Source organism: Cydia splendana, chromosome 21, assembly GCF_910591565.1.
Source record: "Cydia splendana chromosome 21, ilCydSple1.2, whole genome shotgun sequence".
In the NCBI taxonomy this organism is placed as follows: domain Eukaryota; kingdom Metazoa; phylum Arthropoda; class Insecta; order Lepidoptera; family Tortricidae; genus Cydia; species Cydia splendana.
The window spans coordinates 11,284,009-11,299,014 of NC_085980.1; the positions used below are offsets into that span (position 1 = coordinate 11,284,009).

The window sequence follows — 15,006 nt, forward strand, 5'->3', positions numbered from 1 at the left end:
AAGTTCGAATTGGGCCGTTAGCCAAGATGATAATTAATCGTACAAATACAAGTTAATTTGGCGAAAAGTAAAAATGTATTGGGATGACAGATTTTACGAAAAATCATGTATAAGGTGCAGGAGGGCAATTTCGACTGCGGGATAATCTCAAGTAATCGAAATATGTTCAATGTTTTACATTATTTTTATATTTATTTCTTTATTTATAGCAATTACAGTAGCTCTTTGAAGGCTACTTAAAGGCTATCTTTGTCTTTATGAGTTTACATATGGAGAACTCGACTTTTAATCTGATCTTATACCTGTGCATCGTTTTCTATGCACAGCATCACGTGATCTACTGTCATGTCATAGAAAATTAAGCGCCGGAAGCTCCGGCCCGGACACGGCCCGGTCTAACGTGAGTCATCCTTTATAGTCCAAAATATCACAGTACTTTATAAATACTGCAGCCGTTGAAGTACTTTCTGCGTCTAAATTAAGAATTTTATGGCAAAAACAGATACGTATTTTCTTGCCTGTTTGAAAAAAACTCCAGGCTTTGACTTTATGCTAATAATAGCTAGGTATTGTAAGCTTTACACTTTACGCCCACGCCACGGCGGCTGTAAGTGACATTAAATGTAAATAAGTACCTATAAATTAGTACAGGGTGTTAAAGGCGTGGGTGTTTGATACTTTTTCCTGTACAAGAGAAACTAGATAAATTTGAGGTAAGTCAAGGTTGTAAGTGAGGTAAATTATCTAGGAGAAATTGAAATTATGTGCTTAATTACAATGATTTGATAAAGAATAAATAACTCTCATTCATACTTACATCGGAAAGTGATGAATCTGGCAGCTTTGGGTAGATTTATTGAAATAATATGAGTCTCCACAAAATTCTTTATCTTTTGCAGTAATCTATACTCATATGTATATGTACTGAAGAGTGCTCTGGACTCCGCTTCATCTTCCGACTTTCTTGAATCTCTTTTCTTCACAGATTTGATTTCAACTCCATCTACTATTACAAACCTATCCATGCTCAAAGCATCATCCACTATCCTTTCTAATTCATTCTCTAATTGCCTTTCAGTTCTATTCACAAGCAGTAACTTCTCTGTAAACTCTCCAACAGTCTCTATCATATTTTCAATAAAATTCTGTGACTCTTCATTTGACTCTACATTTTTATTTTCAAATTTATTACTACTTTGACAACTATGGCATTGTTTAGATTCTACTTTATTACCTAGACTGTCTATTCTTTTGGTTATGTTTTCTATTTGACTTGTTTCATTACTAAGAACTGTCTGACAATTGTTTTGTAGTATAAGGAGGAATATATATGTTACGACTAAAAGGGCTCTCTCCGCGAACCTCCATTCTGATCTGCTAAGCCTTTTCTGGTCTGTTCCGAGTAAGAGATCCATTGTTGTGGGGATCTCTATCAAACTTCATTACCGATGATATTGAAGTTTTCTTGAGATTTCGTTGAAGTCATTGAAATCTGAAACAAAAAAAATGAATATAGACTAAACTTATTGGAGGATAATACCAAAAAATGCTACTGAGAAGAAAATATTTGTTTCATTAGAATAAAATTAAAACTATATGGACGCCATAATCTGACAACTCTTTTCATAGGATTTAAACTTTGAGCTCGAAAATAATTTTAGCGGTGATCGGTTTAGCTACGTACAATGAGATGATGAGTATAGTCAGTTCGGAAAGAGAAGAGTCGTGGAATGTATTGGGCGCCATACATTCCACGACTTTTCTCCTTCCGCACAGACTAATGTATTGTGATGTGCATGCCCGCATAAAAGTTTTTTAAACAAAAGGGTAGTTTTCCCCGGCAGCTAACTAGTTAGTTACACAAAAAGAAAAAGATTAAAGTAATGTAAAAGTTTTCTCTTTGTTTTTCATTCAACTTTCCAATAAGTATGGTTTCCATTGAAGCCATTATTTTATAATTATTACTTATTACTTCCGCAATAATTATATTACGGTCATAATTATAAATATGAAGTAATACAGAAGAAATACTAAATTATTGTGAGAAAAACTGTATTACATGACGTGACTATGCCTTCTCACCGATTGTTCGAGCACATTGCCGTGCAAAGCAAAAATGCGGTATCTGGCTCTCCAGATCTTGCGAACTTCCGTCGTTTTTCTGCATACGGCAGTATGTTATGGGGAAACGAAATGGTCTGATTTAATAGAAAACTGAAGTTTGTCTATGATGTGCCCTACATTTATCAGATGAACAATGATCTTTGGGAATCATTTAGACGGATGTAGGGTATGTTAATCACGCTAAGTATAATAAACTATTCATTTTAAAGACATGTTAATGTCCCATTAATATACCTATTGTTATATATTTATTCAAAATAAATATAAGGTCATACAGCAATAAAACAATGAAGTTATACTGTTTAAGTGTTTCTTACAGTTCATAAGATTTATAAGTCTACGAAATCTATAAAAATAATATTGGGAACGGAACTAGACAATTAAAATGTCTTCTTCAATATCTTGTGACAGTATACTTAAAATAATTTTCTGATTGGCTGATTTATTTATGCGAAACCTCTGCGTCGAATAGTGAAATTATTCAATCGATTAAATCTGACCTTTCAAACCAGACATAAAAGTATCCAAATAAAACTTCTAAATCAGTCGTAAACTACCCAAACTATTATCATGTGGATATCCGTAAATACACGAGTATAATCGAGTACGAGGTCCGGAAGGCTTAACCGGATACGAATCCGGTTAACCCTTCCGGAACCTATGTAGGTGGATTTAACGATGTTACTTTCCCCTTTTCAGACCCTTTTGATTTGAATTGGACCCGAATTTGTCTAGGAAAACGTAGGTAAGTAGATTATTTATGGACCTTTTTTATTTAATGTTTGATGTCTTCTTCCTCGCGTTATCCCGGCATTTTGCCACGGCTCATGGGAGCCTGGGGTCCGCTTGACAACTAATCCCAAGAATTGTAGGCACTAGATTTTACGGAAGCGACTGCCATCTGACCTTCCAACCCAGGGGGAAACTAGGCCTTATTGGGATTAGCCCGGTTTCCTCACGATGTTTTCCTTCACCGAAAAGCGACTGGTAAATATCAACTGATATTTCGTACATAAATTCCGAAAAACTCATTGGTACGAGCCGGGGTTTGAACCCGCGGCCTCCGGATTGAAAGTCGCACGCTCTTACCGCTAGGCCACCAGCGCTTTTTTTATTTAATGTTTGATGTAAAGAATAAAATTGGTAGAAAGAAAAATATTTATTACGGGTTGTACCTGGAAAAGTCTGACATTGATTATTGATTTTCTGTAGAAATTTATAACATAATTTAGCACTTCGTCCCGAATACGGAGTAGGATGGAGATGGCAAGTGGGCGTCTCCGTGTATTTTACATAATATATTGTCGTGGCTGACTCACTTGCACAGACTATGATTAGTATGTTACCTACAGTTGATTTTCATTCTAAAAATGGAACCGGTAAAATCATATTAGATTGGAAAGTTGCTATTAATGTATATGGTATTTGACTGTATTTAAAATAAATGATTGTACAACACGCATGAAATAAAGCACCAGAATATTAATAGAGAAAAACGTAGACAGCAGTTATGTTTAGACACAATTTCTAGTTTAAAACCCGTATAAAACTATAAAGAGTAGGTAATTTGCTTGTAACGTCACATGCTAGTGTTTCATATACATTCCATAGTAGCAAAATCGTTTTGACAGTTCGAAAAGAGATACTGATTTGACAAGTAAATAGTCAAATATCCTATTCCGTGTTGTACTCAACTATGACTGTGTGAGTTTGGCGACACTGGTTTTCATACTAAAAATCTGTCATTTAATATCCATAGTTTATTAATGATGTTATTCATAAACGCGCTTCAGTTAGCCATAAGTCGTTTGTCTTTATCTGTAATTTTGTATTTGTAAGAGAGAGATAAAAATCCTTTTTACCAACTTCCTTTTTTTATAGCCTGTATAGTGTCCCACTGAAGGGCAAAGGCCTCCCTCCCCCCTAGACATCCAAACTTCCCTTATGTAAAAAAATACAATAGACATTGTAGAAAGGCTAAATTTAAATACGTATTTAGGTACATTACCTAAATATGGCATGAATCACGTAGGTACGGTACATAATGCCCCTAACAAAGGCAGGCGAAATCGGATCACGCAGCCCTAAAAGTTTTATTAAATTTCCTAGTGAAAGGTTAGTAGAGGTTGTCCCAAAAATACGTAGACTATAGTATACTACCATACCTAGGGCAGATTTACATATGTTCTGATTACTGTTTTCTTTTGACTTAACACTGTACGTGAGTGACCTGATATAATTTATTTAATAGGTACTAGCGATCCGCCCCGGCTTCGCACGGGTTAACAACTTATACAGCTAAACCTTCCTCAAGAACCACTCTATTGATAGGTGAAGTGAAAACCGCATGAAAATCCGTTCAGTACTTTTTGAGTTCATCGCGAACAAACATACAAACACACAAACAGACAGACGCGGCGTGGGACTTTGTTTTATGTAGTAAGGTGTGGATTTGTAATTATTTTATTTATACTTACATAATTATTGTCTGAGAATGTTTATGTACGCCATACGATTACATAAATACTTAATAAGGTGTAGTGATGTCTGTGCCTCACGGAAGTTTTCTCTAGTTTAATAAAAGAGCATGAAACGTATATTAAGTATTTTATTCAAGGTATGTTTCTTTCCGTAATCCCATAAATATATTTCACAACTTTACTTTGTTCTACAGCCGTAAAAACTTTTAGGTAACAATGTTAGGAATGAAGAAGTTTGTGAGGAAAATACACACACCGTTTTCTCAACTCTTATTGCGTAGTAACGCAAGGTAAAAACCTATAAAGTCATGTTGAAAGACTTTTAACTGTGGTTGTGGTACCTAGTTTCATAATAAATGTAATTTTGTGAAATTCGATCTTGAAATTCTGTGGTTGGTTCCCTTTAACTCATTCAATGGGATCTGCGTACATACTTATTTACATAACATTATTTACATTAGGGGTGACCTAGGAGGGTAGTGACAGAGGAGAGTTGTGACAATAAAGAATTAGGAAACTAAAAATTATGGCGACTTCCGGTTCGAGCGCCATCTTGATAGTCACGCGTCGTGATTAATTTCTTTGTTTTTTGCTCATTAATATTGTTTAAAGTGTAATATCTATAGCTTATTATACATGATAGTGTGCAGTGAATGGAGAATTCATCTTGAAACGCGTTTAACCACCAGTTTGGAGTCAACAGCCGGTTGTCCACGTGCTTCTTGTAAAGTCCGCTATCGCTTTACAAGAGCGAATAAAATCACCGTACACTGTCTTGTAGTAACCGTACAATTTCAATCGTATTACCTTGCTACTACGACCTTGATACTGGCGACATTGCCCCACTGGGCTGAAGCCATAATTTTAATAATAAGAAGAAGAAAAATTATGGCTGGCTCAAAACTTATCCTTCAATTCCTTCATTCTTTTTGACGAATGTTTTTAGAAGAGAATGAGTTAAGCTGCACATAACGATAAAGTTCATAACGATATGCTCTTTTGCTGAGATTAAATTGTATAGTCAAAATACAAACAAAAACTTTAGCAAATAGTTAAAAACTGTGTTAGTAAAGACATAAATTAATCATCTCCGTCGTTAATCTATGGATTTTAGTAAATTATGGATAGTTTGATATCGAAGCCGAATCCGTCTTTAATTCAGTTAGTGAACAGTTTGACTGTCGTTTGACAGGAAGGAAATACATTAAACATAAATCATTAAAAGCATAAATCATTAACCGTTTTCCAGCATAACGATTTATCAACCATTTACGAGCCAATAGAATTTTAACTTTAGCATTCCGATTTAAGGTTTAAATTAGATTGCACTTTCGGGAAATGTGACTTGTCTTCAAATGTATCATCAATGCTAGATGGGGAAAATATTATTTAATTATTAACAACGTATTTTTACAGAAAAGGAACAATATTAAAAGGTAAATCTAAAATTATAACTACATATCTACAAAACTAATACCTAAAAAATTAATAAAACATAATATGGGTAACCTAGCCCAATATGTATACACGGTGGCTAAAAATAACTGCATTCCCGTTACCAGGGAGATTTTGGGATTATACTGAGCAACATGTACTATGGGACCAACTCCGAAACCGCGAAAAATTATTTACTCTTCCATAGAAAATGTACCAGCCAAAATGTATGAAACAGTGAATTTTTTTCCCGACCTCGGGGTTTGTCCCATAGTAAAAGTGCTCAGTATAATTCCAAAACCTCCCTGGCAACGGGAATGCAGTTATTTTTATCTATTCTGTATAGGTATTGTATTTGCAAGGCGTAAGTATATATTATTTCTTTCCGCAATCCCACAAAAATATTTTATAACTTTCCTTAGTTTTACAGCCAAACTTTTAGGTAAAAATGTTTGGAATGAAAAAGTTTGCGAGGAAAATAAGCGTATTCCGTCCACTAGCGTTTTTCTCGAACAACGAACAAAATTGATAATATCATCGACAAAGCAGCAATTGCTATTAGTTTCACCAATGAAAAGCAAATGGTTTTTTCCTACGATTGAAAATTAAAGGAATATACGCTCGTGGACGGAATAGTCCCTATGACGGAATTAGCCACATTGACTTATTCAAAAGAACTGACGTGCCGCGTTTTTTTTTTTAGTTACCGTAACAACGAATTAACTCGTAGCGCCACTTGCACCATCCCACTAACCCGGGGTTAACCGGTTAAACCGTTAAACCAGTGTCAAATTGTACTGGTAACCATGGTAACTCCAGGTTTATCCGGTTAACCCCGGGTTAGTGAATGGTGCAAGTGGCCCCTAGTTGTTTTATTTACAGTATTAAACCATGAATAAAGAATCCTTTGTTACTTTGATTCATTTTTAAGTTGATTTTTGAACGCTAGCTTAAGAATTTTATTATGTAGTTGCCTATAGTTGGCAACAAATACAATGATGAAAGCGTTCATAAACAAATTTCTTACAGTTTAATATCATGATGATGAATATTATCCCATGAATCAAACCCCACTTTATTGGTACCCTGCACGGATTCGCCGACTCTTTTTCTGTCTTATCGGCTATTGGTTTTATGAGAATGGGGCACAATTTTTTACTTACTGCCGTTTCAAATATCATCTTCTAGCCGTGCAAAAAGTGAGCCAACCCATATAACCATTCCAGTCGCAGAATCACAAAGTGGTAACTAAATGTCAGATGTGTCGTAACAGAGTCCACACAATGTGTCTAGAATTGTTTCGAAACAAAGTGTCGTCGCCGTGTCAACACTTTTCCGTAACAAGGTGTCGACACATTTGTGTGCACTTTGCGTGCGGTTTGCGACTAAATCTGACAGCAAATTTGTGACAGCAAATGTCAATATAAAATACCTCTTGAAAACCAAGGTTTGTCAAACTACTATTAGTGTCTCGTGTGCTCGTAATTCTAGTAAGTCATCATGGGCAATGCAAATGATAATAATCGACCGAAACCATATACACACCCAACACCCGTCAACCTTTTACAGAAAAGTTTTTAAAGAAATTCAATAAGCTACTTAGGTCAGGCAACGAATGCTCCAAAAGTTGTAGAGGGAAATGCTCGGAACACAATTTTTGACTCCGTAACTCGGTTTGACAAGTTAGGAGGTGAACATATCAAAAGTCCCCGGCCGTAGCCCTTGAGCGGGGGGGAGAGAGGGGGCTTTGAAGGTCCCATTTTCCCGTTTTTCGATTATATCTCGGAAACTATGCATCTCAGCGACATGGCCACTTATACAAAATGAAAGTTAATTTAATTTGTTACAAGTTTATTCAGTCAATTTTTTCGATATGTTGAATAGTTTTTGAGATATCCGCTCTTGAAAGTTTATTTAGGGCTCTCAATTTTATCTTGATATATCTATATCAGTGAAGGTGCTAGGCCGTGTTTGGTATCGTTTTCGTATAAATCTGGGGCGCTGAATCCATTTAATATATCACATTGACACCATTCCACAAAATAAAAATAATTCTTTTTAGGGTTCCGTACCTCAAAAGGAAAAAACGGAACCCTTATAGGATCACTCGTGCGTCTGTATGTATGTCCGTCTGAATACACAAAATAGTTCTTTACCTATAGATGACAGGAAAACCTATTAGAAATGTGCAGTCAAGCGCGAGTCGGACTTAATGTACGGAACCCTTAATACGCGAGTCCGACTCGCACTTGGCCGGTTTTTTTGAAACTCTTCTTGACGCTTAACCGCTGAACCGATTTCGTTGAAATTTGGTATAGAAATAGTTTGCGTCCCGGAACAGGACATAGGATAGATCTTATAACCAAAATCATCTTTTGAAGGTGTGAAAAGTGGCGTGGAAATTTGTACGGGAAATCAATAACCGCTGAACCGATTTATATGAAATTTGGGATGGTCTACATCTTTGATTTAGTTAAAAATGATGAAAAAACATGACTTCAAACCTAAACTTAAACAGTATTAACTTCAAGAAGTCAATTCTGAATTCCCCCCTACACCTCATTTCACACCTTTAAAGGATGATTTTTGAGATAACTTATTATATCCTGTCTCGGGACTCAAAATATATGTGTACCAAATTTAAATTAAAACTGTTCAGCAGTTTAAGCGTGAAGAGGAGTTTAAAAGAAAGTATTTTAATAAGTTTATATGTTTTTACTTCGGAATGGTGTCAATGTGATACCTTAACTAAATTTGGTACTGCGAATTTATACGAAAACGATACCAAACATGGCCTCGTAGCTTTACTGTTGTAGAAGTCAAAATAAAATTGAGAGCCCTAAATTCTTATTACTTGGCCAAACTTGTGTAGAAGGAAAAGGTAAAATAAAAGTCTTCGGCAGGAATATAAGACACAAATATATTTTTTTTTTGCGTTACTATTTCATTCATCAAATATAAACATAGCTTGATTATACTATTCTAGTGAGATCCTCATAGATAAACAAAAACATTTACTTAAAAAATTACAAGGTCGAAATGTCACGGAACTTGTGAGAGTAATATGTGTAAAATATAAACTTTTATGACAAAAAAATCTGGACACAATTTAAAAACACCCAATTGCGTCGAGGAATCATCTGTATTTTTGCTTGTTTCATTACCTCCTCGCTTCTTTTTTGTCCTTTGTATTCTGTAGCAATTTGTTAGATCTGAAAATAAAGATAACTTGCGTCGTCACGGATGTCGATTTATAGGTTTTAGGGAGTGCAGAATTCGAAAACGATGATCATTTTATAATCCAAGATGGCGGCTACGTATTTTGTCATAAAAGTGGAATAAAAAAAAGTCATCATTTTCGAAATCTGCGCCCCCTAAAACCTATAAAACGACATCCATGACGACTTTTATGACATAGTGCATGGCCGCCATCTTGGAATCCAAAATAGTCATCATTTTCGAAACCTGCGCCCCCTAAAACCTATAAAACGATATCCATGACGACTTTTATGACATAGTGCATTGCCGCCATTTTTAAATTGAAAATGATATCATTTTCGAAATCTGCGCCCCCCAAAACCTATAAAACGACACCCATGACGACTTTTATGACATAGTGCATGGCCGCCATTTTGGATTCCAAAATGGTCATCATTTTCGAAAGCGGGGCCCCCTAAAACCTATAAAACGACACCCATGACGACTTTTATGACATAGTGCATGGCCGCCATTTTGGAATCCAAAATGGTTATCATTTTCTAAATCTGCGCCCCCCAAAACCTATAAAACGACACCCATGACGACTTTTATGACATAGTGCATGGCCGCCATTTTGGATTTCAAAATGGTCATCATTTTCTAAATCGGGGCCCCCTAAAACCTATAAAACGGCATCCATGACGACTTTTATGACATAGTGCATGGCCGCCATCTTGGAATCCAAAATGGTTATCATTTTCGAAATCTGCGCCCCCTAAAACCTATAAAACGACACTCATGACGACTTTTATGGCATAGTGCATGGCCGCCATTTTGGATTCCAAAATGGTCATCATTTTCAAAATTGGGGCCCCCTAAAACGTATAAAACGACATCCATGACGACTTTTATGACACAGTGCATGGCCGCCATTTCGGATTCCAAAATGGTCATTATTTTCGAAATCGGCACTCCCTAAAACCTATATATCGACACCCATCTCGACTTTTATGACAAAGTGTTTTGCTACCATCTGCATGCAAGACATTTCTATTATTTTTACGTACAAAAATGGCCCCCTGTCAACTTTCAATCGAGATTTAATCGATAATTTATTCGATTAATATTCAGATTAATTCAATTTCAATCTATGTTAGGTCGACTAAACTAATCGCGATTAAAATTTGAGAATTAACTTTTTTTATTCCATTAATTAGTCGAATAAACAGTTAATCGATTAATGCCCATCTCTGACCACGGCATTTTTACACTTTGAGAATATCTGAAAACAAATCAACACAAGGAGCCATTTTGCAAATCCAGTAACATACCAGTAACTTTGTTATTACTTTTGACAGCGCGTGTCATGTGTCAACACAGAGTCGACACAAAGTCGAAACATTGCAACTACTTTGTGACTGCAATATTTCTCAGCCTTAAACCATATTTATACATCATAATTAACAAGTTTCGTAGTATGTAAAGCGTTATTTCTGTTATTTAAGTATAATATACGCATCGAAGTACTAAAAATGCTTCAAATAATATAGTTATGAACACAGGCACTGAGAAGTAAACAATTTCATTTCCGGCTAAACTAAAACAATGTGGTGGCGCGTTGATTATATTACACTTAGTTTATCAAATCACTCGAGCAGTTTAATTCCCCATAATAATTTAAGTCATATTGTAATATAAATGCAAACAATATATAATTACGTCTTGTAATCCGTTTTAGAGATGGCGTATTAATGTCACTTATTTTTATTTAAGTATTTTTCCATCTGACAGTTTTGACAGGAACAAAATGAACGAATGAACGAATGATTTTGGCATAAAGTAGTCGCAAACCCGAAACAATGTGTGCACACGGCGACCACACTTTATGTCACTTTGTGTCATGTGTCGACCCTTCCCCATTTCTGGTAACTGTGTCGACACGGCGACGACTCTGCGACTGGAATTGTGACCGAAACAGACGGTGTCGACACAAGATGTGTCAACACCGCGTCGTAACGGCGACTGGAAATGGTTGTATGGGAAATATTAACCCAGTTTTCCATTTGAGTGTGTCACTAAAACTGAAAGCCTCATTTAATTTCATCCCCTTTATCCCCTTCTAATAACGGTGGAGGTAGTAATAATAAAATAAAAAATAACAGTCGGTTCCTAAACGGTTTCAGCAAAGTTCTATAAAATGGTAGATTTCGCCTTATCGCCTTTTATACGGTTATCCATGTTGAACTTTCACAATATTTCCCTTCTCCAAATTAGGTTAGGTACAATATCTATCTAATCGAATACCTTGAAAGGAGCAATTCTTATTTATTTATTTATATGTTTATTTATCTATATATATGTATATTTCGGGGATCTCGGAAACGGCTCTAACGATTTCGATGAAATTTCCTATATGGGGGTTCTCGGGGGCGATAAATCGATCTAGCTAGGTCTTATCTCTGGGAAAACGCGCATTTTCGAGTTTTTATATGTTTTCCGATAAAAGCTCGGTCTCCCAGATATTTAATATTCAAGACAGATTTCAAGTGTTACTTTTCTGTCCGAAAATAGAACTTGAAATTATGAATGAGGGGCCAATGGAACGAATATTGAGTGAATGGAAATAAATGGAGTTGAGTGAATGGAATTCTAAAATTAAAACGACATAGAGAGTTTCATGACTGATTTTGTGTGTGTGTGTAATTCAATATCTATAAAGGATGCGAATAGTATGAATAAAATGAAAGATAAATTGACTGACAGTTTAATCTAGCGCTATTCATAAACGCTTGTCAAGTCTACGCCCTTGAGTCCCTTGATAATCCTTTGTCCTTACCTGTCACTTTGAGATTTGTGTTAGAAAGGGACAATGATTTACAAAGGTTTGCTAAGTTTCCAAGTTAACAAACATCCTTGGTATAATTTAGTTATTTTCACGGATGTATAAGCCTTGTCAGATTACTGTGAAATCCTTAACTTCCCTAAGTCTAATCTTCCACCCGCGCATAACAGCCTAACATACATTTAAAAGTCATTCAATGGTCTACCGTATCCCCGCGTAGTAAATTCGAAATTCAAACTGGTTTTCAATTGCTGTTAGGCTATTATTACCTCTATATGGGTAGTAATCTCCATCAACGGAAGCTTGAGCGAACATATTAGTCGCAAATGGAATTCGATAAGTTAGGTAAAGACATTAAGCGCCACTTGCACCATCCCACTTCTTCTTCTTCTTCCTTGTCGTATCCTCATGGCTGAGACACGTGACGAATGGGGACACTTTTCACCAGTGCTCTCCAAGCCGCTCTGTCTTGGGCCTGGTGCATGCTAGCCTGCAATGTGGCGTTTGTCTCTGACGTTATTCTGTCCACCCAACGCGTGGCCATACGTCCACCCCTACACTTCCTTGCCATGCGGCCAGTAATAAGGAGCTTTTCCAGGCTATCTGGCCCTGTCCTGCTCAGATGGCCAAAGAAACCAAGTACACGTTGGGAGCAAACAGTGGAGAGCCTCGTTCTAATGTTAAGTTCGTCGACCCACCATCCCACTAACCCGAGGTTAACCGGTTAAACAGTTAACCCAGTGTTTAATTGTACTGGTGACCATGGTAACTCTGGCCAGGTTTAACCGGTTAACCCCGGGTTAGTGGGATGTTGCAAGTTGCCCTTAATGAAGTAAACTCTGTACTGGATTTTTTGGTTGTAACATGTAATGAAACAGATGGACAAGACAAAGGCATAAAATGTTTTTATTAAGCAACGAAATTTCGGAGAAAAGTGTGGTTTCGGCTTCCAACAATAACATTTTTCTGCAATTACTGCCACCCAATGGACACCAGTAACACCCGAGGCGTTACAAGTGCGATGCCTGCTGTTAAGATTTTTGCAACTTGCAACAAAGTTGCTAAATACAATGAAGATCCGAATTACAAAAACCGCGGGTGGCGTTTTGAGGTAATTGCTGACATCTCGAATGGATATTGCGGTTGAAACATTGTTGCATTCATTTATGTGCCATTTTGGCATGCACAAAAGTATAATTAACTTCTGTGTTTTTGCACACAGGTCTTTAAGCAGGTATTTTTTTTGCAATTCAACCTGCTACATCTAGACTAATGCCAATTTTATTTTTTGTTTCTTTAGCGATAAAATCGCCTGTTGTCTAGCTCGCTCTTTATTCTTTTTTCTTTTATTAAGTTCTGTCTATCTAACTATTTTATGCGTAGATTATAATGCCAATTTAGTTTCGTTGAGTCAGAGTTGGCATCGTAGTCATTTTGTCTTGAATGACCACATACTCGTACCTACGCATAATATTCATACAGTGGAGACCTCGATAGCACGAATGTCAAAAGAAACGCCAAAAACTACGTGTGGCATCGACTTAAGGTTTCTGTTCGTCTTAAAGAGGTTACGGTTTTGACCTTGTTTTGATACGACGTTGAAGATCGCTCACGCTCAGCAAGCATGTCTTGCGTCACATGCGCTCAAATCTACTTAATAAATCCTTAAGGTACCAAAACAAAACCAAACCAAAGCGTATCAAAACCTTAAAAAAGTTGCTAAGTTTGAATCGGGCTAGATTGACAACACCCTCATCAAACTAGGAAGTTATACGAATTGGTAAAAAAAAGTTGACGAAATATGAAGTTAACCGATCTTGTTCAAACTTGTTCGAGAGATCGGCTCACTTTATATTTCAACCCTACTATTGTGTTTATTAATCCGTTAGGATGGAATACGAAGATTTTTGACTGTAATTGGAAAAGGGTTAAGTGCTTTATTAATATTCTAAATGTTTTCTATTTTGCATGCCTTAATTGAAAATATCGATGGTACGATTTCCTACATTTATCCTATTTGGGATACATATACACACAGCCGAGACCAAAGTCATGTTTATGTAAATAATGATGACTAATTTATGTTATTTGTCGAAACCCAGCGCATTTCAACAAGATAACTATTACAAAAATTGTACGTTTTTACATCACTACCCGCCCCAGCTTCGCACGGGTTAACAATAATACATGGGGCATTATCTATGAAAAGGGACCTTATCGTCGATGGCGCTTACGCCGCATAGCGTCGCGCGGCATTGTATTTATATCGGAGCATCGTTAATAATAGCGTAAGCGCCATCGACAATAAGGTCCCTTTTCATAGATAACGTCACACATAGACTGCCGTATTCGAACTTCAAGATATTCACAAGAGACGACACGTACTAGATCCATTCTAGATACGTTATAGTTTAGATATCAACTAGTTCTCTTTTGCAGCGCAATTCGGGCAACCAATCGTTACCAATGTCACGTTTACGTTAGATAGAGTAAGATATCTATTAGATGTGAATTGGATCTCTAAGTCATATCCTGTGGAAATCGTTCAACAGTATCTCCAGAATCGCGCAAATGTCAAATTTGACAGGTTAGATCTTAAACATATCGTTATCGTATCTTGGTGATGTCTAAAAGATGTCTCATAGATGTCTATTTCAAAATTCGAATCGGGCCGTCAGTCTGTGCGGAAAGAGAAGAGTCGTGAAATGTATGGGATCCAATCTACACTTAAACCTTCCTCAAAAATCACTCAATCGATAGGTAAAAACCTATCTTGTAAATGGTATCTTGAGGAAAAGCTCCCACGAGATGGTCTGATGTTGTGAATAGGGTGGTTGGCGGCAACATGCAGTGCGTGACCCATATGGCCTATGATCGCACACTGTGGAGACGTAGCATACATGGTCGCGATCCTCAGCAATGAGGGAC

At 36.6% G+C, this 15,006-nt stretch overlaps 1 protein-coding gene across 1 annotated transcript in view; it reads right to left on the minus strand.

Moving 5' to 3' along the window:
• The window catches only part of LOC134801064 (uncharacterized), a 30,321-nt gene extending 28,819 nt beyond the window's left edge, over positions 1-1,502 (minus strand). Inside the window, exon 1 of the mRNA XM_063773592.1 lies at positions 818-1,502. Coding sequence (XP_063629662.1) covers positions 818-1,415 — 598 coding nt within the window. The 5' untranslated portion in view covers positions 1,416-1,502. The remainder of the gene's footprint in view (positions 1-817) is intronic.
• Positions 1,503-15,006: the final 13,504 nt, after the last annotated feature.